This window comes from Ambystoma mexicanum, chromosome 2p, assembly GCF_040938575.1.
Source record: "Ambystoma mexicanum isolate Mex_15411 chromosome 2p, UKY_AmexF1_1, whole genome shotgun sequence".
NCBI lineage: Eukaryota > Metazoa > Chordata > Amphibia > Caudata > Ambystomatidae > Ambystoma > Ambystoma mexicanum.
Genome location: NC_090923.1, coordinates 1,166,007,399 through 1,166,029,286, shown reverse-complemented (window position 1 = coordinate 1,166,029,286; position 21,888 = coordinate 1,166,007,399). Strand labels below are relative to the sequence as shown.

Sequence of the window (21,888 nt, the reverse complement as noted above, 5' to 3'; positions counted from 1 at the left end):
GTTTAGGATTTTCTCCAGAGGGTGCTAAATTAGAGGGGGTGGGCTCAACAGTTTTAGATGGCTTATAACTTTGTTGCTGTTTGACGAATGTGGAAGTTTTCAGAAAGATTATAGACCCAATCTTCAATGTTTGTGTAAAGACTGAATGGATTTTGTGAAGTGGGGGTTAAGTTATGACATATGTGCATACATTTTTACACTTTCGAAAAAAAAAAACCTGGGCGGATTTCAAGCAAACTCGTGTAAGGAGCATTGGCAAGGACCTTAAAGCATGGTTTTGCAAATGTGCCCATGTTTTATTTTTCGACCAGTGTCATAATATATGTACAAAAATAGTGATATACCTTTGGTGACTTGAGTTATAGCCTGTGACCATGGGCAGTGGCCAGATTGTCTGGGTTTTTGCATACGGTCATGACCCGGACAATCTGGATACTGGCCATGACCGCAAGGGATGAAACATTGTGGTAAAGTGGCCATGTCCACCCTAGACTGGCTATGTGGTAGTTATTCGATAGTAGGATGGGTTTGAAAGGGAAAAAAATGTGCTGGTGTTAATAAGGTCATAGGGTTCTGTCTTTGCCTTCTGTGGGCTGCCATAGAAAGGGAAGAGGGGCTCTGTACAGAGCCCCGTCTTCTTTCCATGGTGGCCAATTTGGGAAAGATTTTCCTTCCTTCAGCGGGATGCCGCAGACGTCACGCTGTAGGAAGAAAAATCTTATTTTTTAGCAACCCGGGTTCCCGCTTTGGGAACCTTGGCTGTAATGGCCTTTACTCCCCTCCCATTGCAATGACTGCAATGGAGGATAATGGTCTGGAGCCCTGGTTTACTTAACGTGCCGAGGCCCGCAGGCATCAGGGCTCACACCAACGCACTTAGCTTGGGCCGATAACTTGGGCTGCTGGGCAGTTATCCCCCGCTCCCGTCCCTGGAACGGGGTATGAACGTCACATCATTCCCATTAGCCTAACACAAAATGCTAATGGAAATGTTGAAAAAACGTATTGAGTCTATGTACTTTACTGAGAAATGTGAAGTGGATGGTCTAGAAGTTTTTTATATTTTTTTTTTACTTTTTTTTTTTTTTTTTTTAACTGAAAGGTAGGAACCACCTTTCAGTTAAAAAAAAAAAGGAATCTTTTGTTTAAAACAAAAAAAGTTTGCACGAGAGGTTAGAATGTAAGGTGAGGGAAGAGGCGCCAATCACTTCTAGAGGGGCAGGTGGACAGGTGAAGATGTTGCGCGTGTCACTTCTGAGTTGGTGGCCAGTGTTTCTCATGCTTCTTGATTACAGCTTCAAGCGCACGTCAAAATTGCTTCCCCCTGCAAAATGGTGTTGCAGTACATATAGAGGACGGTTGTCTTCCAAAGCGATGGATCAACAGACTCTCCATATAATCCATACTGGTGCTTTGATCACAAACAGTTTTACAGCCGTGATTAATGCTCTTGTGCAATAGTATGGACTGGATGTCTAATTTGTTCTCTAAACGTTCACGCTTTTCTACCAAAATTGTCAAAAGGTTCTCAAAAGCATTGAACATTTCACTGTACGACATGCTAATTGTACTAGCTTCATTCAAACTCTCATTTGAACCTTTGTTTGGGTCATTAACACCATTTGTCGTATCTATTACTTCGCCCACTTTACAAATGCCTTGACCCGAACGTACCCATACCCCGGGTATTCCCACACATTATACTACCCTTACCTAGTTCTCTATTTGTCTCTGTGGCAATAAGATTGCTACAGAGGAGGAGGTCATACAAGTCCTTATTCGATATCCACATCTCTTGGTATGGATGACACTTCAATTAGATTACCCAGATATTCTACATTGAATTCATCCATATCGTCACATGCCATATCGAAGTTAGACTGTTATCAAAGGTATGATACTAGGTGCATTAACACAATTATGGACTATGGCCACAACATTAGCTATTGTGTCGGGTACACTTAAGACCACCTTTCCAATCTCATGTTCACGACCATTAGGTACGAAGACCTTTTTTGCACAGGAAAGCTGTTATATGGCGTAGTACAGCCACTTCTACACAAGCCATATCCACTTCATCCACAACTTATATCCACTTCATCCACAACTTCAGTGGGTTGCATCATCACAGCCTCAATCAGTTTAGTTCCAACACAGCCCAGTGTCTCATTAAGGTCGCTAACAATTGCCTTGTTAGCTAAAGCCTCATCAAGCTTTTTTAAAGGCAACACTTTTGGAAAATATGATGTTAATTGTTTGCAATGGGGAGCTGGTTTGGAAATGGTTTTTGGTATACATATCCAGCGCCTTCTACGCAGCTTGGGACCACCTCCGGGGGCCACCTTAGACTTGGTGCCCATCCTTCCATCAAGTTTTTGTATTTATTACTTAATGCAGCAATGATTGTATGGTTATTTATTTTTATTGCAACCACGCAACTTAAGTACATATTGAGAAACCTTAGTGTAGATACACCATAAACCAAATGTTCTCACAATCTGCACGTTGTTACAATCCAAAGTTTGGGCCAAGCACAAGGGCGCAGGCACAGATGCAAGGTATTCAATGTATTCAAATATATTCTAAGCAGGAGCAGTAGATGCAGAGGAGCTCAATGCTCGCTAACAATATGCACTTTGCCCAATAGAGCTGAGAACATATATTACTGTGTATTCTTACACAGCATCTCGCCACACAGCTGCTGTATACTGCCGTTTGATAAAAAGTAGTAGTCTAGCTCACAGTACAGACACGATACGCGAACAGTACTTTGCCGAAGTACTTCGCCAATGAGCTTGTGTCCTGCTATATCAAGGGTTCCTGGGAAAGGGTGCAGGGCTTAATTGTTTTTCACCATGAGTATTTTCAGAAGTAAACAGCAGTTTCCAACAGTGGGTCCTGCAGCAAACAGTACTTTGCCAAAGTACTGTCAGCGCTTAAACCTAGGCTGTCGAGCAAACTGGGCAGGTGATCACTGAAACGCAACGGAACACGCCATGCTTACGTCAAAGCCAAAACGTCTGTACAACATTCGTAGTCAAATTGGGACAAACTGATTTCGAGAGACGTTGCAGTGTCATACACATAATTAGTTGAACACGGGCAGAAGGAAAGGGTACTCCCATTTCCATGCCAGCAGGGACAAGGAACTCTGTCCTCTGCTACACAGAAGAGGGGTAACATCTCTTCAGAGTCAAATGTGAGAAATATCCAAAACACATCAAACCAATACCTCGGAACACAGTGTTCAGTGAGGTTTGTTCTGATGTGGGTGGGGGCGGGGGGGTGAAATGCAGTCCTTCATGGACTTTTGTGAAAAATAGCCAAAAAAATGAAATTAATCCCTTTTTCAGCCCACTTCTAAAAAATCTAAGCTAATATCTGAACGGGCTGAACAAATATCTCGAAGTAAAAATGGCGGAAGATATTTATACAGAGTAGCGAATTAGTTGGGGAAGAGGAAAGCCTCTAAATTGACTCCAATGATTATACCCTTCCTTCATCAGGCATGTAAGAATCACCAATCTCATACTCTCCAGAGAAGGTGTTTAATGCTGATCTTAAAGGAGCAGTTGCAAGATTTTATATCCAACAGAAGAGCCCCAGGAGGCAACGAAGAAAGGCAATCTGTTAGTCTATCCCGCTCCTTAAAAGTGTGCTAAAATGTGTCCCCCAATTAGTTAACCCGGTCCAAACTGAAGTGGTTAATCTGTGCATTGAGAAAGTACAGTGGGCCCCAGCAACCCACTGTACGTGAGGGGGACACTTTAAATTTGATTCTTTGGTAGCTATCAGTACCTGGAAATTGGGTGGTTCCCCTTTTACAACTACAGAGTACCCTCGAATAAAAGGCAACCAAATAGACATTTTTGGGAAGAAAATTCATACATCTGCAGCTCATGAGGTCAGAATTGCTAATGCTACTTCCCTTATGGCAAGGTATAATCTGGATCAATGTGATAAAATTGAACGTCTCTCAGACCAAGTTGCTGAACTCATAAAATCAGCTATGATTAAAATGTAACTGTGGCGATAAACCCGACCAATGCTGTTAATAAAAACACCTTGGTTGCGGCTCATGCAGCTGAAATGGCTGGAAGACTAATGGCTTGCATTATTACGACACCTAGCTTAGGGGATGGGCTTTAAACCGAAACATAAGCAAACCTGCTGGATTAACCAGGTGGAAGACCACTTTGTGCAGCAGTAGACAAAGCACTAGAAAAGGCTAAAAAGCAACAGGCCACTCTAAAAAGTGTGGGTCCAATAACACAACATTAAAAACAGGGGGTGGGGGTTCGGCCCCAGCTCTAATTGGCTTACAGGCCATTCAAACTTCCCACAAGTTACCCCTGGTTACCAGAGTAGTTTTCCAGAGTACAAGTGGATATGTTTGGATACATCAACCTTGCAGAGTTAGAGCACATGGTAGGGGCCGACCCTCGAGGGGCAGTCTCCACCACAAAATGACTGCCTAGTAAAGGTGGTCTCCCATGCAACTCCAGTAGGACGACTCATACCATTGTCCATCCACACATGCGAGGCGACAAGTGGGTCTTGAGCACAGTCAAGAAGACCATACCACAAGAGCATCTAAAGCTTCTGCAAGAAGAGATGAAGACACTCGCATTAAATGGAGCGATAAAACGAATACCAAGAGAACAGGTAAAATTAAGAATGTACGGTTGATTTTTCTAGTTCCCAAAAAGGACAAGACCATGAGACCAGTGTTGGATTGAAGATAGGCCAAGAAGTTTGTAAAGCCCGGTCATTTTGACAACCCTACTAAAAAGAGGAAACTTCATGACAACCTTGGATATGAAAGATGCAGAACCTAGGTGCACGAACTACCCCAATAGGGGCAAGTAGAGGGAGCTGAGGAATGCATGTGAGGAACAGTCATTAGAAATATTACTATGGTAAATAATTTGTTCTTCTCCAGCATGGGGTCTGGTATGGGTTCGCATGCTCATGAATATTCAGTCACCAGGCTGGGAATCCTCTGTAAAGAAAAATCAGCGTTTCACTTCTGAACTGTCTTTCTCCTAACAACCAATCACTGGTCTCTGGGTTATACTGCCCCCAGCCATGATGTAGTATTCCAATGTTTAATGTAATCCACTCATGCTCCTCGCCTGTACGCGAGCTCAAAGGTTTATAGAATGTTGGGTGTGAAAGAGAACGTTCGATAGAGGACGGTTGGCGAGAGACGGAGTGGATGAGAAGGATGCTGTGCGAGTTTCTTCTTGGAGGATTCCAAAAGCTTCTTCGAGGCCTACCCCGTGTGCACATGGCAGAGAAGGACTTGGCGCCTCTCTTCAAGGTTTGCCCCGGTTGCAACCTACGGAATGTCTTTTCAGACGGACATTCCCCTGTGCCTTTACTGCCTGCATTCCGACCCGACACACGTGGAGGATGATCAATAACCTGAAAAACATTAAAAATGTTAGTGTGTGTGATAAATCAGATTCATGTGTTACCATACATTAGAAGATTCCCAAATCCCTTCTGGCGCAATGTTATTGCGGTTTCGGGTTAAGTCTGATGAAAACCAATGAGACTGATCGAATTGGGAATAAATTAGACCCCACAGCAGGTGAATGCACCCTATGTGGAGTCGGATTTCTTCAGGACCTGCAGCGTGTATTAATGTCTTGCTCATCTACTCGGACCCTTAGAGAAAAATATTTTGCATGTTTTGTGTATGACACAGCTTGGATTTCAACTCAAGATTTCTGGCATATGTTGTCAGCTGGAAAGGAGATTTCATTGTCTATTGCTTTACTGAAACTTTTGAATGAACTGAATTTTAGAAAACTCATTGTAAATGGTCAAACTGAGGCAGTGTAAAGGATTGCATATAAATCTTTTTTTTAATTGACATGGTTTTGATTCTTTTTTGAAGGCATTTATTTCTTGCTGTGTTCTTGTGCATTTTCATTGAATTTTAGTAATGTTTCATTTTGTGATTTGTCATACGTTTGAAATAATATGAATTGACAATTCGTAATTCAAATATGATAATGTGTAAAGTCCTTGTGACAAAATGCACAGTAATACAAATATATTTTTTTTAAATCTTTGTAAAAAAGATCCAGCTAGGGGAACCTGCTGGGGAAACAACCATATTGATCAGTTCTTATAATGCAGCCAGTTCAGCCGCAGCAAACGGTCAGTAAATAGACGGAGCTTCCTGCTTTGTCAGATGACCAATATCAAATCAACACACACCGTGGGCAACTGCAGTGTCTAACCTACTCTTGCCTGTAGGCAAGTCCAAATTCCTGAGGCTATTCTCCATTGTACAACTTTTCTATATCAGGCTTATTGAAAGATGAACTAAATCCGAAAGGTCTACCCCAACCCCATCTGTCATATCACCAGACTGCCATTCTGTTAGATTTAGTAGGAGTACTCTGTGCACCTGCAAGTAGCCTGACAGACTAACAGTACATCAAGGTAGAAGTACATATTCAAGACTGGATCAGGTGTTCTCTTGATGTGAATGGGATGGTTCACTGCCACAAACCTTGGCATCTCTGCATGTTTTCACTGCCGACAATGCTTTGCCTTGTTTCTGAGCTTCAGATGATGCTGGCAAATCCTTACTAATTCATGTTGCTGCTTCATGCAGTGCTGTAATGGATTTTATTAACTTTCCAGGTGGAAGGAATGTCTATAAGGTTTGTTTCTGTAAAGTCTAGGCGTATTTGGAAGAACAAATTGGGCCTTATTAGTTATTGTGCCCCATTTTCGTGATTTCTTTGAGCAGACAATCTTTCACATTGTTGAAGTGAAACTTCATTATGATGCTTTGGTTCTGTCCTGTATTTCTCTGTACGGGTACCCCACTTAACTTGATGGAGGATCAAATTGACATGTGCCACATCTGTAAAATTGGTTCTGAACATATGCAAAATCTAGCTTTTCAAGCCTGCACCTCCAGTTGCCTTATGTCCTCAGATCCTGGATTTCCCGATCTTAAGGTTCTGATGGCAGTCCTTGACTTGCTTCGTGTTGTCCAGGTCAGCTTGAGTTTTTCGGCGAGTCTTCCTTTCAGTGACTGGATCATTTCATTGCTGTAATCTACATGCTCTTAAAGCTGTTCCATGCTTTGCTTTAGATCCGTTAGCACTTCATGCAGCTCTGCCGTGGCCGATTGCATGTCTCATTTGACTTACTTTCAGCAAGGAGACAATTAAAAAGATGCATCTTCATATAGGGCCAGATCTCACTTCCTACGCACTGCTGGAACCTACTTCTCCAAACAGCCTTTACCCTGGCAACTTCCATGCTAGTAAATCGTGCACAGAAAATATAACTTTTGTGTAAGATGCACAGTCTAACTTTTGTCCATTTATATATTATCCAATTTGCTTTCAAGATCTCTTCAGTGTTTACTTTATTCTTTTATACACATAGAAAAAGCTACTGAGTTAATATTACATAGCTATGTTTGTAAGACACCACTTGTCTGGGGAGTCAGAAGTAGCTCCTGGTAGCTCTTGGCTTCAAGGTAACCAGGCTCTCCTTGGCTATAACCAGGAGCTAAATAGCTCCCAGCTACTGGCAATTCTGTACCCTGCAGCTGCCCGACTTGATTAAGTCCAAGGTTGGGGAGCCAGGAGCCCCCATCCCCCACCTCTGTCCCCAGCCGAGTTGCTTCCACAAAGTAGCATTTTTTTCCTTGCCCGCTTATAGCTGTTTGTCATAGCACCTAAACTCCCTCGCAGGTAATCATTCAGAAAGATTAATGCAGCGCAGGTCCAGTCTGATCAATCCATAGCACGCCTTCAGCACAGGGATCTACTGCATAATACCATTTGCTTTCCCCACCTGCGTCCTTTTGCTTATAACTCTATGGTTACTGTGCAGCACCTGTTCCTCTTCCCCTCTACAATGGACTCTGGGCAAACTGTGCGGGAGACCTTTGCTCTCCTCCAGTACCCCCTGGAACCTTTTAGTGAGAACGCTTTTGCTAAGTCGTTGCTGTGTGGCCAGCTGCTGTGGAGTAAGTCACTTGCACGCCGCCTGTGTGCACCACGAACCTCCCCGTTTATTGGCCTCTCTGCTCTCACTGGGGGAAGTGTATGTATGCTTCAGCAGATTAGTGCCTGCCCTTTTGCTCTCTCTACCAGTGGCCACTGAACTCTGGTCAAGGGCCATATAGAACATCTGTTCCCGCTAGCACTCTGGATGTGGGTGCTACCATGCAAGGAGAATGCTAATCTCCACTGCTCTTCCTGCCTTGCTGGGGAGATTGCAATCTGTTAATCAGATGCCAGTTCTCTGCTGAATCCTCTGCATTATTTGTTTTTAAGACCGCTTAGTGACTGGTTAATGCTGGAGCCCAGTCTGCCATTTTGGGCATTGCCGGCCACTCTTCCCAGTTTATGGGCTTTTTAAAATAAGCTGAGTTTCTTCATGATTGTTGAAGAGCATCCCTGGTCACTCTAAACACCCCTCATCATTCTTCTGGATTTTTCTCAGCCTTTGACACTGACCACACGCTTCTATTGTCTGCCCTCGCCTTTTGGTTTTTCTGGCTCTATTCTAGCTTGGTTTGAGTTGTACCTGTCAGACGACTTTCTCAGTCTCTTGGGCTGGGCCATCCTCCAAAATGTTTCTGCTTTTCTATGGTGTTCCGCAAGGCTCTGTCCTTGGTCCTGTCCTCTTTTTGCCCTCTATTTCCTCAATTTCTTCTTTTGGGCTATCCCACCATTTCTACGCCAATGCTGCAAAACTCTTTCTGTCGTTGCTGCACTTCACTGAGGCGCCTGTCTCCCCGCTATTAACTCTTGGATGGCGGACTGCTGGTACTCAATGCTGCTAAAACTGTTATTTTCTTTGCTCCCACCACCATTTTACCATCCCTTCCCCCCATTAATATTATTTCCCCCAGCGCAGATACGTACTTCTGCGGCCCGTAATCTGGGTCTTTATTTAGATTCCGATCTCCTTTAGTCATCACGTCTCTCTATCTGCCTGTTTCAGTCGATTCCGCTTGCACAATATTCAGAAAGCCGGTCCTTTTTAAGGCCACACAACTCCTAGTGTCTGCCTTAATCTTTTCGCAGCTCTTCTATTCTACTCTTTGGCCTTCCTTGAACTCTTCTAGTTCCTCTGAAATCTGTATTCAATGCCTCTATTCGGATTCTATGTCTCCTTGCTCCTCGTGACTCTTTTTCATCCTCTTTGGTTGGCCTGGAATGGCTTTCTTGTCATCACTATTGAACATTTAATTTTCAGTTTGTTTTTAAATCTCTCCATGGCCTTGCACCCCCATATCTTATCTCACTGTATACTCCTCGCTCACTCTGCTCTTCTTCGCATTCTCTTCTTGTTCCTCATCCTACCTGTGCTCAGTCTGGTTTTCGTTCTCTCTTCTTGTGCCTTTACACTGGAATGCTCTTGCACTCTTCGCTCCATTCCCCTATATCCTTCTTTCTGGGTCTCTTTGAGATCCTACCCTCTTTCTACTGGTTAAGAAGGTTAATGTAAACGCAGAACTCTGCTGTGTTCTATTTTTCTCTCCATTTTAAATGTTCTGTTCTGTACAGCACTTTGGTGTAAAGCGCTATATAAAAACAAAATAAAAACAAATAAAAACGTGAATATCAAGACAGGATAGAGTTCATCCTGTGGTTCTCGACAGCCGATGGATTTCTGATTTAACCAGGGTTAGTGAAATAGCCTTTATATAGTTCCTGATAACAAAACAATAAAAACTTTGGAGCAGTAGTTAAGTCTAACGAATCTAGTCTGCTGAGCTCAATTATATGGTACACTGTATTGAAAGCTTCACTCGGATCCAACAGAATGAGTGCCAAAGTATAACTGATGTAAATACTAGATGGATGTCCCCAATGTACACCAGCTAGGGATGGTCAACTAAAAAGCACTCATGAGATGAACTTACTCATACCTACCATTTTCGGTAACAAATCGGGACACGTCCACATTCTCTTTAGAATGTAACATTCTTACACCGTGAAATTCGTTCATTGAGCAATTAATTTAATATATTCTATTTAATTTATCGAAATGAAAAATCATTCACGGGGCTCAACCAATACTGTCTCTTAAAAGGAATCTGTATTTGTCCTCTGCAATATACACATACTGTACATGTTCTAAAGTGCATCAAAAAGATCATTGATTGATGCCAAAAATGGTATGGCCAGGCAAACAGAGTAAAAAGCAGGAAAGGGAAGTGCTCCCTTGCTATCTTGAGTCACTAGACCTCTCCTACCAGGATCCTCCATAAGTTAAGATGGACTAATCTGAGCCGCACGGCTTCTATGGGTTCTCTCCCTAGGTTCTCTGGGACACACCAGGCACTCCAGACCTTTGCCACCAATAGTTTCTGTAACTTTTTTCCTTGGCTGCAATCTGTTTGTTGCTGAGGCTTGTCCCAAAGTTACTTCAGAGCTTTCTCGGTTGGCTTCACCATGAGCACTGTTGGGTCAGAAAGAGTTGGACTGATTAAGGACTGATTAAGGACATAAGGAACTTTTAATGTACTTGTATGGAAAGCACTAGACCCCTATTGCTAAAGCGATCACCCTGCCTATCCTAAACTAAGGATGCTTGTTTGTCGGGAAGTCGCAACGTAAAAATGTCCTTGGCCCAAACCAAACTCTACCTGTCCCTACCACTAGTTTAACCACCTTAAACTCTGCCAAGAGAGGTTGGTCTCCCCCTGGACTTCTCGTGCTTCCAGTCTCTGTATAAAGAAAGTCACGTATAAGAAAGACCTTTCTGTACAATCTTCTTTGGTAAGCTCTGGAGCTCTTGTAAAACACTTCTGGGGCTGGTGCTCTGCTACTTGCAGCTTGTTTTGAGATAGTCTCGCACTCTTGTCTTCACTTTGGACTCTCAGTCTCTCAATGTATTTTAGCAACTTTGCATGGGAGGCGGATCCCCTTTTACATTCCCCCGCCCCACTGCTGGATTCATCCTTCTATCATCTGGCTCTTGATGGTCTTCATGATCCTTTGAAGCCATGCTGGGGATTGATAACCACACATTGCCTCGTTGATCACAACCTTTTCCCTTCTTCCTAGGGTAATTGTCTCCAGTTCCTCTTTATTCTTCTCTTATGGATATTTGTGACTTGCTTTTATGAGCCTTTCACATTGGGAATCGGACAACTTTATTTCTCGTATTTCGTCTGACTGTGATGAGTTGCAACAACAGAGGTGATGGCTGGAAGGTTTAGAATGAATCTTAACCACTGGCATTGCTCTGGGCACCCTCCAGACCATCGTTCTTCGCCTGCCAAGCCATTACAGAAGGGGAAAGACTATATGCAACTGAGGCTTGGTCCCACCCCAAAAGGGGCAGTCCAGCCCGAACTGCTAGGTTACTTCCCTTCTGCACGAGACCACAAGCATCCCCAAACATTTTTCAGCCTTGTTGGGCCTCATCAGTGAGGAGTAGCTTGGGTCTCTAGGCCCAGCAGGCACGGGACCATACCACACTCTCTCCTCCTCCACTCGTCTCGGTTAAATGACTCGTCATTGAAGAGTCTTTTCCTCTTTCTAATGGATTCACTTCAGTATTGCCTGCAGCCAAATATAAAGATGTAACATTCTTCTTCTCAGCAGGCAGTCCCATATACTCTGATATGTTGGGCAATCTATGGATTTCTGCAATCTATAGAGTTCTGCATAGGAACAAAGTCCTTGTCCCCTAAGGGGAGTCACTCCCAGTGAGGTCCAGGACACCAGAAAGATGTAGTCTGATTCTGGGGTCATCCAGCAGAGGTGAGCCATGCAAGTTGGAGAAAACTAAATTGCATTCAGGATGAATTGATCCAGCTCGTTGCACTGAATCAATGGAAAGGCACATCATGCAAGGATCAATCTGGTAGTCTGAGCTTTGCCTTTTGTTCCTCCTCTGGGTGGTACACCCATTCCTGCAGCGCTGCTGGTTCCAGTACCGGCCCAGGCCCTAGAGGTTGTTCAGACCCCTCCACCGCCTCGTATACCAACACCTCCCACTCAAAAACTGTTGGACCCGTCATTGGTGCTTGACTTAAAGGTGTTGGGGGGGGGGGGGGGGGAGAGGGGGGAGGGGTGGGTGGTGAGGGGTACACCATGTTGGCACCTGTGTCCCAGGGCCCAGACGCCTCTCAGGCCTGTAAAAAAAAAAAAAAAAAGGGGTGGGGGAGAGAGAACGATGTCGTCTGAGGACGCTCAGGACGATGAACCCTCAGCATCTGTTGAGGCCTTTCATGACAGCCTTCAGGGTCTGGTATTCTTGCCCGAGGAAGCCCCTCAGGAGTCAGGAGTGCTAGCAGAGGTCTTGGGTAAGCGCACTACGATCTGGTCTGTCCTTCCTCTCTAGAAGGATGTCCTGCAGTGACGCATAGGGCTTGGGAGAAGCCCAGGGCCAACGCCCAGATGAACAAGAAGTTGGACAGCAGGTTCAGGCTGACTGACAGGAGCCAATCCCCCTGGCCTCCCACCCGCAGCTGCTTTCTTCAGTGGTTGCTGCGTCCTCATTATATACTAAAACATGGTCTTAATCTTCCTCCACGGGAGGCTCCTCCAATTGTCTCTCCAAGGTCCTCTAGTCTTTGGGAAAGCGCTGTTATTCCATCTGAGGACTGCATCTGCGGCAAGCCAACGCAGACGCCGTCTTGGCTGCGACTAAACCAGCTTTAACGGAAGCTCTGCGTATTTCTGCCTGACCTCCCTTCGGACAAGCAAGCCTCTTTCAAGGCCGTTATCGCAGATGTCTGGGCCATTGCACAGGACCTTATGAAGTCTTCGGTCTCCCACATTCGACACAGCCAGCAGATGGCTGTGCTTTGGTGTCGAGATGGGGAGGACGTGGATGCATGTCAAGAAGTTCATCTGACGTACAGGAGCGGATTCAAGGGTGTGGACCTTTTTCATTCGTCAACAGATGAGTTGACAAAGAAGACCCACTCAAACCGCCAAGTGCTTGGCCATCCTGACGCAACCTGGGCCGAAATCCTTACTCAGTCCAAAAGCAGGACAGAGTTTAAACTCTGTGCTTTCTCTGGCTTCAAGGGGTGTCAGGACCACGGTACACAGAGACCGGACCAGTCACCCAGCGACAACAAGAGGAAGCATCAGTGGACTTCACACAGGTTTTTCCACTACCCTCTCTGCCCCCGCCTCTTGACACCAAAAAGCTGTGACCTCAAGGTCTGGGAACAGAGCTTGCCTCCCTGGTGCCATTTGGCTCTTTTCCAGGAAACCTGGTAGTGCTGTTTTTCGGCAACCTGTGGATCCGATCGGTAGTCACCACAGGCTTCAGTATTCCTTTTACTTGGCCTCTACCATCCTCTTCTCATCGGATCAGGTCCCCAGCTCTTACGGGATGTCCTTTTGCTCTTGGAAATGCAGGCGATAGAACTGGTTCCTCTTTCACACAGGTTCTCTGGGTACTATTCCAGGATTTTTGTGGTACCCAAGAACCAGGCTGGCGTGAGGGCTGTCCTGGACCTGTCATTTATAAATGGCTTTACCGCTGGAACGATTCAAGATGACTACTCCCACGCACATAGCAGAGTGTCTGTGCTGGGGGCTGGATGTGTTCCCTGGACCTCTCACCGCACTAAAAGTTTCTGTGGTTCACGTTTGTCGTACCACTTTCAGTACAAGGTGCTGCCATTTGGCCACTCGTGTCTTCACGAAGTTGATGAACGCAGTGACGGGCCTTCTCCACTTGGCGGTCTATCATCTGTACCCTTATTTGGACGACTGGCTGGTGAGGGCAGGGTCACCCAAGAGGGTGTTGGACTCCTCCCTGCGATTGGCAGATATGCTGAATCAGCTGGGGTTCTCCGTCAACCAGAGGAAATCAGTTGTGCCCATCTCAGGATTTGGTCGTCCAAGGGGTGTGTTGTGACGCTACGGTTCAGCGGGTGTTCCTTACACCTTGGGCGCTCTTGTCCTTCGGCAGCAGTCTGTCATTCTGGCCAACTCATCCACCTCAGCATGGTGGTTCCAGCATATTCTGGGCTTGATGGCCTCCTGTATGCTCACTGTGCAGCACGCTCCAGATGAGGCGCCTCCAGCTCCACCTGGCAGCCAATTGGGATCAGGCGACAAGGTCTCAGTTGGACAGGATTCCAATACCACCGCTCCTACTGCCTGATCTGCTCTGGTGGCTGATGGATGACAATGTTTCAGTTGGAGCCCCCTTTCGCCGGACCCGGATCCTACCATGGTGGTGATGAGGGAATTGTCTTTCAGCTTGGGGGGGCTACTCTAGAGGGCATGCAATTCATGGCACATGGTCCTGGATGGAAGCCCTCCTGCACATCAATTTGCTCGAGCTCCGGGCAGTGGGCCTGGCTATCGAAGCGTTTTTGCCCCTAATTGGGGACAAGTCTGATCTGGTCAGGATTGACAATTCTACTAGCTTGTTTCCCCCACCCCCCCTTACTCGGCATGGAGACAGTATCGATCTCGGAATGGGCCCTGACAGAGGGAGTTTGGATTTCAGCAGTCCACCTCCTAGGGTTCAGCAATGCTGAAGCGGACCAGCTTAGCCGCTTGGCGTTCAGCACCTAGGAGTATGAGTTGCACACAGACTCCTTGTTGCCCCTGTTCCAGCGGTGGGGGGGGGGATGGGGTTTCATCCCCTGTTAATTTCCAATTTCCCCAGTTTGCTTCATGGGCAGGACAGGGGCGGGGGGGTCCTTTGGGAGATGACTTCCAGATCGGTTGGCACGGCTGCAGGTATGTTCCCGCCCACCCCTCTGCTCCAACAGACCCTCCGCAAAGTTTCAGGCTTCAGTGGGTTGCAGCCTCATCCTGATTGCCCCACACCCCAGTGGCCTTCGAGACCGTTTTTCAAATCTGCTGCAGTTGTCCTCCCAGGGTCCCGTCCACCTTCCCGTCAACAGGGGTTTCCTGACGTAGCGGTGGAACATCCGGATTCTGCCAGGCTGGGGCTGGCGGCCTAGTTCCTGACCAGCTGTGGCTTCAACATGCTAAATTTTCAGATGACCACTGGGACATTCTGCAGGCCAGGAGGCCCTCGACTTGGTCCCAGTGTAATTAGGTTCTGCCATTGTGCTCTGGACAAGGGTCTGGACTCCATCTGTCCTTTAGATGACGTACTGGCTTTTTCAGCACATCTGCTTTGTTCTGGAGTTCAGGTGGATACTTGCCACACTTATTTGGTGGCCATTGGGGCTTACAAGAATACCCCTGAGCATGTTTTCTGCAGTGAACACGTGGTTAAGGCCCACCTTAAGGGGCTGCACAGGCTTTTTTGGCCGGTGCATAGTCTGCACCCGGTTTGGGACCTCCATGTGGTTCTTGCAGCTTTGCAGCACAAGCCTTTCGAGCCAATGGCCTCTGTGGACATCTGGTTGGTGACACTAAAGACAGTTTTACTGGTGGCTCTCACCTCTGTGTGCAGGTTTAGTGAGCTGCAGGCGTTGTCCTTGTGCAGGCTCTTCATCACGTTTCACGACGACAAGGTCATCTTGCGCTTACCCAAACGGGTGACCTCCATTTCATCTGAATCAAGAGATTTGCCTGCTGGTGTTCTTCCCGAACCTGCAGTCAGAAGCCTAGAGGGCCCCACATTCCTTGGACCTCATGTTTTATCTCTCTTGGACGAAATCCTTCAGTAAGTCTGAGGCATTGTTTGACTTTTGGGGGCTCCTTTCCCGGCTCTTGGGCTTTCAAGGCTTCCATCGCTCGTTAGATGGTTCAGGCCATTTTGGAGGTGTACACTTCCATGGGCAGACCTGTTCCTGAGGGGATTCATGCCCATGCAGTCAGCCAAGGCCACGGCTGTTGCATTTGAGACATGCTTCTTGGGATGTCCTCAGCAAGGCCGCGAAGTGGGCCACTCCGTCGGCTTTCTGTGAGCACTACTCACTGGACACCAGTTCCAGGTGCGATGCAGAGTTTGGTCAGGTGGTTCTGAAGAACAGATTTGCTTTGTCCTAGATCTGAGGCAGGTTATCAAAGCTCTACCCTATGCTTCTTGTTCGGTGGATTCACCCACAAGGAAGGAGGAAAGTGGATGAGACATTTGTAATTAAAGTTACTCACTGTATTGACTAGAGTACTCATAGTCCCCTTTCCGCTATACGTCTCACCCACCTTCCCCCGCTAGTATGCCAAGTGCTAATATGCAGAAGAAAAGCCAGATATCCAAGTGTCCAATGTGTTCGATGGGGACTGAGGTGAGGTGCCGGAGGGCGGGGCCTCTGCAGGGTGTTGGCATGCCTGATGCCACACCCTACACTAAATTTAAAGGGGAAGCTCAATTTCTCCCTGCCAAAGGTTCCGGTACCGTCCCCATGTTGGGGGACGCCCACAAGGATGTAGGAAAGGGATGATAGACCAGGTGTACTCTAGTCACCACGGTGAATAACTTTAATTTTGATGGTGAGGTCCTCTTTCGTGACGGGAAATGTGCAGTTGAAGCAGAAAACACAAAGCTTGAAATCAAAATCTGTTAAAACAGCGGCTAAACCTTCCTCCTCTTTCAAGTTGGCAGCAACAGGCATATGGTGGCCTCGGGGTCTTTCATCGTTTCACCTAGTCTGGACAATGCTGCGCTTCTGGTCTCCCTTTCAGAAATGTCAAAATCTCGAAGAGCCCTTCCATGGACAAATGAAGTCTCCACCGTCTTCAGATTTGGTTCCCTGGTGGTGGTTCCAACTGGGGTGAGGCCAATGGCCTAACATCTTGCTGTCAGGAAGCTTTTAAACCGTGACCATCTTGGAGATGGAGTCCCTCCTATCCCTTATCACCTTAATGTTTACCCCCCTCCCCCAACGATGTTCACTGAAAGTTGCCACAGGTAATTCAGAAACGGCTAGACTCTAATGCATCGAGTATGTTCCCTCCGCTGGCAGATTTTTCTCATGTTCTAAATAAACAGGGGGTTTGGAGGACATCGCAGGGTTTGAAATTAAGATCAGATGAGAAGGAGTTAAAACCAGATCCTGGGTGTATGGCATCACCCAGTAGGTGTGAGCTATCGCTGGGGAACCAGGAGCTAGCACACATCGCACTGTAAACATAACTTCCACATGAGATGTACACTTTACATGTTTGCCCATTATGAATGCTCCATTATTTTTTAACTGAGACAAAACTGTGTCCCAATTCGAAGTTCTCAAGCGTTCAAAGTTAATGTCACATATGTATTTTTGTAGGGTGCCAGTTGGCTGGGGGAGCCACAAGTAGCTTTGGTAACAGTTGGTTGTAAACTAACAAGACTCCCCTAGGGTGATGCTAAATAGCTCCTGGGAATTTTCAAACCCTGCCATCATAGATGCCCAAGACTTCAACAAATAGCTTCTGGTAGAGCGGGTCAAAGTCATGTAGGCTCAAATCCTGGTATTTCTGAGGGGAAGGCAGGGAGAGTGTTGCTCTAAAGTGTTGGGACGGTTATATGCATATTTCCATATGAATCTGCATTAACAATCCTGTCTTTTGTAACAGTTAACGTTCCTCCCTTTTGGCCTCAACTCTGCCCTTGGATTATCTACAAAAACCATAGCACGGGTGTGATTGCTTCATCTAGAACTTTCTCTCTTCACACTTCCCCTCTTCACACTGCCCTTTTTTGCAGTGAATTCAGTATGTCTGCAATGGAGGAGATGCACATCTATCACTATCTGAATGACTGGCTTCGTTGGGCCGCAGGCCCGGTGAAAGCAATGGAATCCTTTCCCGTCATAGTAGGTCTTCAAACTGGATCTTTCATTGAATTTCAACAAATCATTGCCTCATTCCCTAGAGATCAATCCTTGTGACATCAGCAAGCGAAGGCCTCACCACTGAACAGCTCCTTGTTCTCCAGTGGTATCTCCTGGTCACTAGTTAATGCGGGATACCCAGGAGCTGCTTTTAGCTCCTGCTTATTGAGACTTCATTTCGAACCCTGCCAGCATGAGATTCTCAATTTGGCATTTTTGAGAGTGGTCAATTTTGCACCAGTTAAAATTACGGCAACTCGTTTGCTTGCTTCTGCCTCCAATCAATGCCATGCAATGCTAGACCATTTACTCTTTGCCATGAGTCACCCGTCAAACCAGTTTCTCTCTGAATTGCTTTTGGATTTATCAGTCTGCTGTGGGCACCTTTCTTATCGCTTTTGAACCTGGTGTTCAGGAAACCTTTGAATGGAATACTCAGACTAATTCCTTCTCTTCAGTGCTCCATCCCAGATACCATCTTAATATGGTTGTCCCTCTTGCCAAAAGGTAATTTTGAGCCAGTCTACAGCAGATAGCTTATGGTCCCCTGTGGCTCACTTTGGCCTGCATTCCTGGTGAACTCTGAGCTCCATTGAACCCTATTTCAGCTTTTACAGGAGAAAGTTTCTTTGAATGTCATACCTTCTGATAGTATGTTCCTTTCACCTGAATCATGGGATTTCTCGCCCTCTTTTCTACCAGATTCCTCATTTGAAGGCAGAATGCACACTACACTGCTTGGATGTGTAGAGCGCTTAAGTAATATTTGGAGGATAGTAAACTTTTCAAATCTGAACACCTTGATCCGTGGCTAGTATTTTGGAATGCTGTAAAATCTACTAACTTGCTCGGCATGTTCTCCATGGTCACCTAGCTCAGGCTTGGGTAACATGGGCAGCATTTAAGTGTCATGTTCCTTTCGATGGCTGCAACCTCTGCCCCTATTTCTACTCCTGGTCCCCTTTCCTCCCTACATCCCTGACTCATAACCTACTTAATGTCATTAAGGAGGTCCAGCACAGGAGTGTTCATGTGTGCCCTACTAATTTTATTTTGTAAAGTAAATGCTGCTGCATCACAACCTCTTGTCCCATACGTATGAAGTTGAGAACTAGTAACTATTAAAGTAGTTACTACAATGTCTTCTTGACCTGTAGAGTGGCTCTGGGCATGTTGGGTTGCACCATTTTTGTGTTTCTGGAAAGTGAGCTGATTTGTGCTTGTAATTGGGCAGTTACCAGATTCTCTATAGGATTTGCTGGCTGGTTTCCAGATAGATTTTGCAATCCACATGGGCTGATTCTTGTGTAACCTTTGACCCACAACGGTTTACCATTAAGAAAATTGGCTACTTTGCAGTGGTTGTCTTATCTGTGAGCGCTTTAGAGTTGACCTAATGTGGTATTCAAGCGGCATTGGTTTTCACCAGTTCTGTAGTTTGAGGCAATACACGTCTTTTGGTTGTGGTCTTCTGTAGACTGTGCTGGTGAAGCTCCTTCATCTGGTGTTGAAGAAAATATTGGGTGGGATACCATTGTTAATGTGCAGTATTGTACTTAAGGTATGTTTCATTATTTTCTCTTCTTTTGCAGACCTCCAGCAACACACTACATTACATTCACATAGAGCAGCTGGACAAGGTAAGGGGTGCATACTTTCTTGGATTCCACATCTACCAGTGCTTGAGGGGGCTTAATGAATGCCTTCAATTTATAATTCTTCTGCTTCAGTTAAAGAATTGTGCCAAAGTTGTCATCCTCAGTAATAAACGTTGGAGATTGCTTCTCATTCTGATACCAGTTGCGTGCCCATAGACTTCAGGTAATGTTTCTGTATAGCTAAGAATGTCGGACAGCAAAGTTACATGTGTACTTCTGTTTCAAATGAGCAATTACCACATCCTCTTTCTTCCAACGGACAACTTGCTTACTGCAATGAGAAATTTCCCTGAGCAGAACAATCACCTGGATTAGAAGTCTTAATATGTGACAGTAATTCCCCCCCGCCCCCAAACTGGCTGTTTATCCTGATTGAATAATCTACCCCCACCCAAACCTCCCTTCACTCAGTCCTCACTTTTGATTTACCTTTGTGTAGTGTGCTCCCTAAGAGTCCCTAAAACTTCCAGCGCATTGTGCCCCAAAGGTACTGAAGTCTCCCAGGGCAGAAATTTTACATTTTTAGGGAGAGGCCACGGAAAAACAGTTCAGATTTAAAATTTCAGTGGGACCCCATTCTTTATTTTAATTAAATCCTTGTGAACATGGATGTGTGGCCAAATAGTTATGATGGCCTTCCTGAAATTCCTGATTTGGTGTTCTGCAAAGCCATGACTGGACCAGCCAAAATGTTTTTTTAGACTGCCAGACATTCACTGTTTAATAAACATTGTTCCCAGCCTGGACGACATAAATGTTTCAATATGGCAACCATCCCTGATTGGGTGGGTGACAATTGTTTGATTGGTGCAGTGAATCTGTTTTCAAGATGAATGTACATTCTGCTCCCAAAAATGCAATTATAATGGGAGTTTCCACCCTGTACTTTTGTGTCAATCATTGGGACGCCTCCCGAAACGGGTGGAAGAATTACCTACTAGGGGAAAGACAATGGATGGTCTATTGTGTCATCTCTTCTGAAACTGAAGGTGGAGTGCTGCTGGAAGTCACCAGAAGGAACAGTCTACACTTCCTTCATCTGAACTGGAGTGTCCTGCTGGTTTACTCTCATAGGATTCCTTGTTACCTTGAAGCTAATTTGTCAGTCCTGCATGGCACGTCCTGTGTCCGGAACACAGAGTACAGTGAAGGACTTCCAGTGAGCAGGGCCTGCGACCAACTGTTGAATGACAAACATCACCTATAGTTCTGCAGAATTGCAGGCTCACTGCTTGCATCATTGCTCTGACATGCATCTTGGACTGATTTGCTTTCACTGTCCCATCGCACAGCTCTGTTCTCATTATGATTGTCCAACACTGTCCAGTGCCCCTCAGCTGCCCTCACTTTACATGGTTTATCCGCCTGCACATCCTACACTCCATTGGCTGAACTGCAGCTTATACGGACCCTGGAAACCTTGACTGCTACTTCCGTATCTGCATGAGTTTTGCTTTTCTTTTGGCTCATTGGTTTGCCAAGAGCAAGCTATGTTCAACCCTCGGCTGTGGTAACTCTAAAAAGTGACATGTCAGCTCTGCCATAACTGCTGAACTTTCTTGTTGGGTTTACGTTGCTAACAGGTATTCGAGTTTTCAGACTGCGCAACAGTTGTTTGGGGCTTGAAAGATGAACCTGTGAACTTTCAGTGGAAGTCGTATCCTAACATTGCATGCTTATACTTTTCATACTGAGTTCTGCACATATGTATTGTTTCTATGAAGAGTATTATGTTACCCTGAGTATTCTGTACATTCCCTTATTGTTGCACTTCACCTTTCTATCACCCTGCTCGAAGACTTGATGGCTCTGCTCATTTTAATCCTGGGAGAGGCATACATCTGAAAACACCTGCAACGTAGGTGTGGACAGCTTTCTTTGACTTGCAAAGAGTTTACAACAGAGAACCTTTGCCTGACAAAATATTCCAGTTATTTTCAAACTAGAGATGGTTCATAGCAACCTAGAAAAGTGACCTGATGGACTTATCTAAATTTAGTTTTATCTGTTGAACTAAATGGTATACTATTTTATTTCACAGACTACAATTTGATAGCCAACAATTTGGTCGACCCGATTTGTTTTGGGGGGAATCAGCCCAATAACAAAAAATAAAATGTTTGAAATTAGCCAGTTTGATAGCACAGCGAGTAGAGCGCTCGCTTTGACATCTGTGCAGACTAAAGCTTTCTGTACTCTGCTTGTATAATGTGTTTGAGGACTCCACTCCTGCTTGCTGCAGCACACCCAGTCCCTTCTGTAATCGCAATAAGCTCTGGTGGAAAGGACACCTGCGTGTAGACTAACATACCTTTGACTGCTGCCATTACAGGTGCCATCTCGGTGCCCCCTATGTCCATGTGGTTCTGACGGGCCCTCAAATCATGCTGCATCATGGTTCACCCAAGTTGCTGTAACACCGGAAGGCACGAAACTTCAGTGTTTGCTCAATTAAATTTTTGGGGACCGCTGCCTCCCTGATGAAAACCTGCAGTGAGATGTAGCTGAGTAGAA

The 21,888-nt window shown here is 45.6% G+C and overlaps 1 protein-coding gene across 5 annotated transcripts in view; it reads left to right on the top strand.

Moving 5' to 3' along the window:
• The window catches only part of HUWE1 (HECT, UBA and WWE domain containing E3 ubiquitin protein ligase 1), a 2,445,223-nt gene that overhangs the window by 162,637 nt on the left and 2,260,698 nt on the right, over positions 1 to 21,888 (top strand). For all 5 annotated transcript variants that reach the window (XM_069645305.1, XM_069645304.1, XM_069645303.1 and 2 more), the window contains exon 8: positions 19,309 to 19,356. In XM_069645305.1, the coding sequence (XP_069501406.1) occupies positions 19,309 to 19,356 (48 nt within the window). The remainder of the gene's footprint in view (positions 1 to 19,308; positions 19,357 to 21,888) is intronic.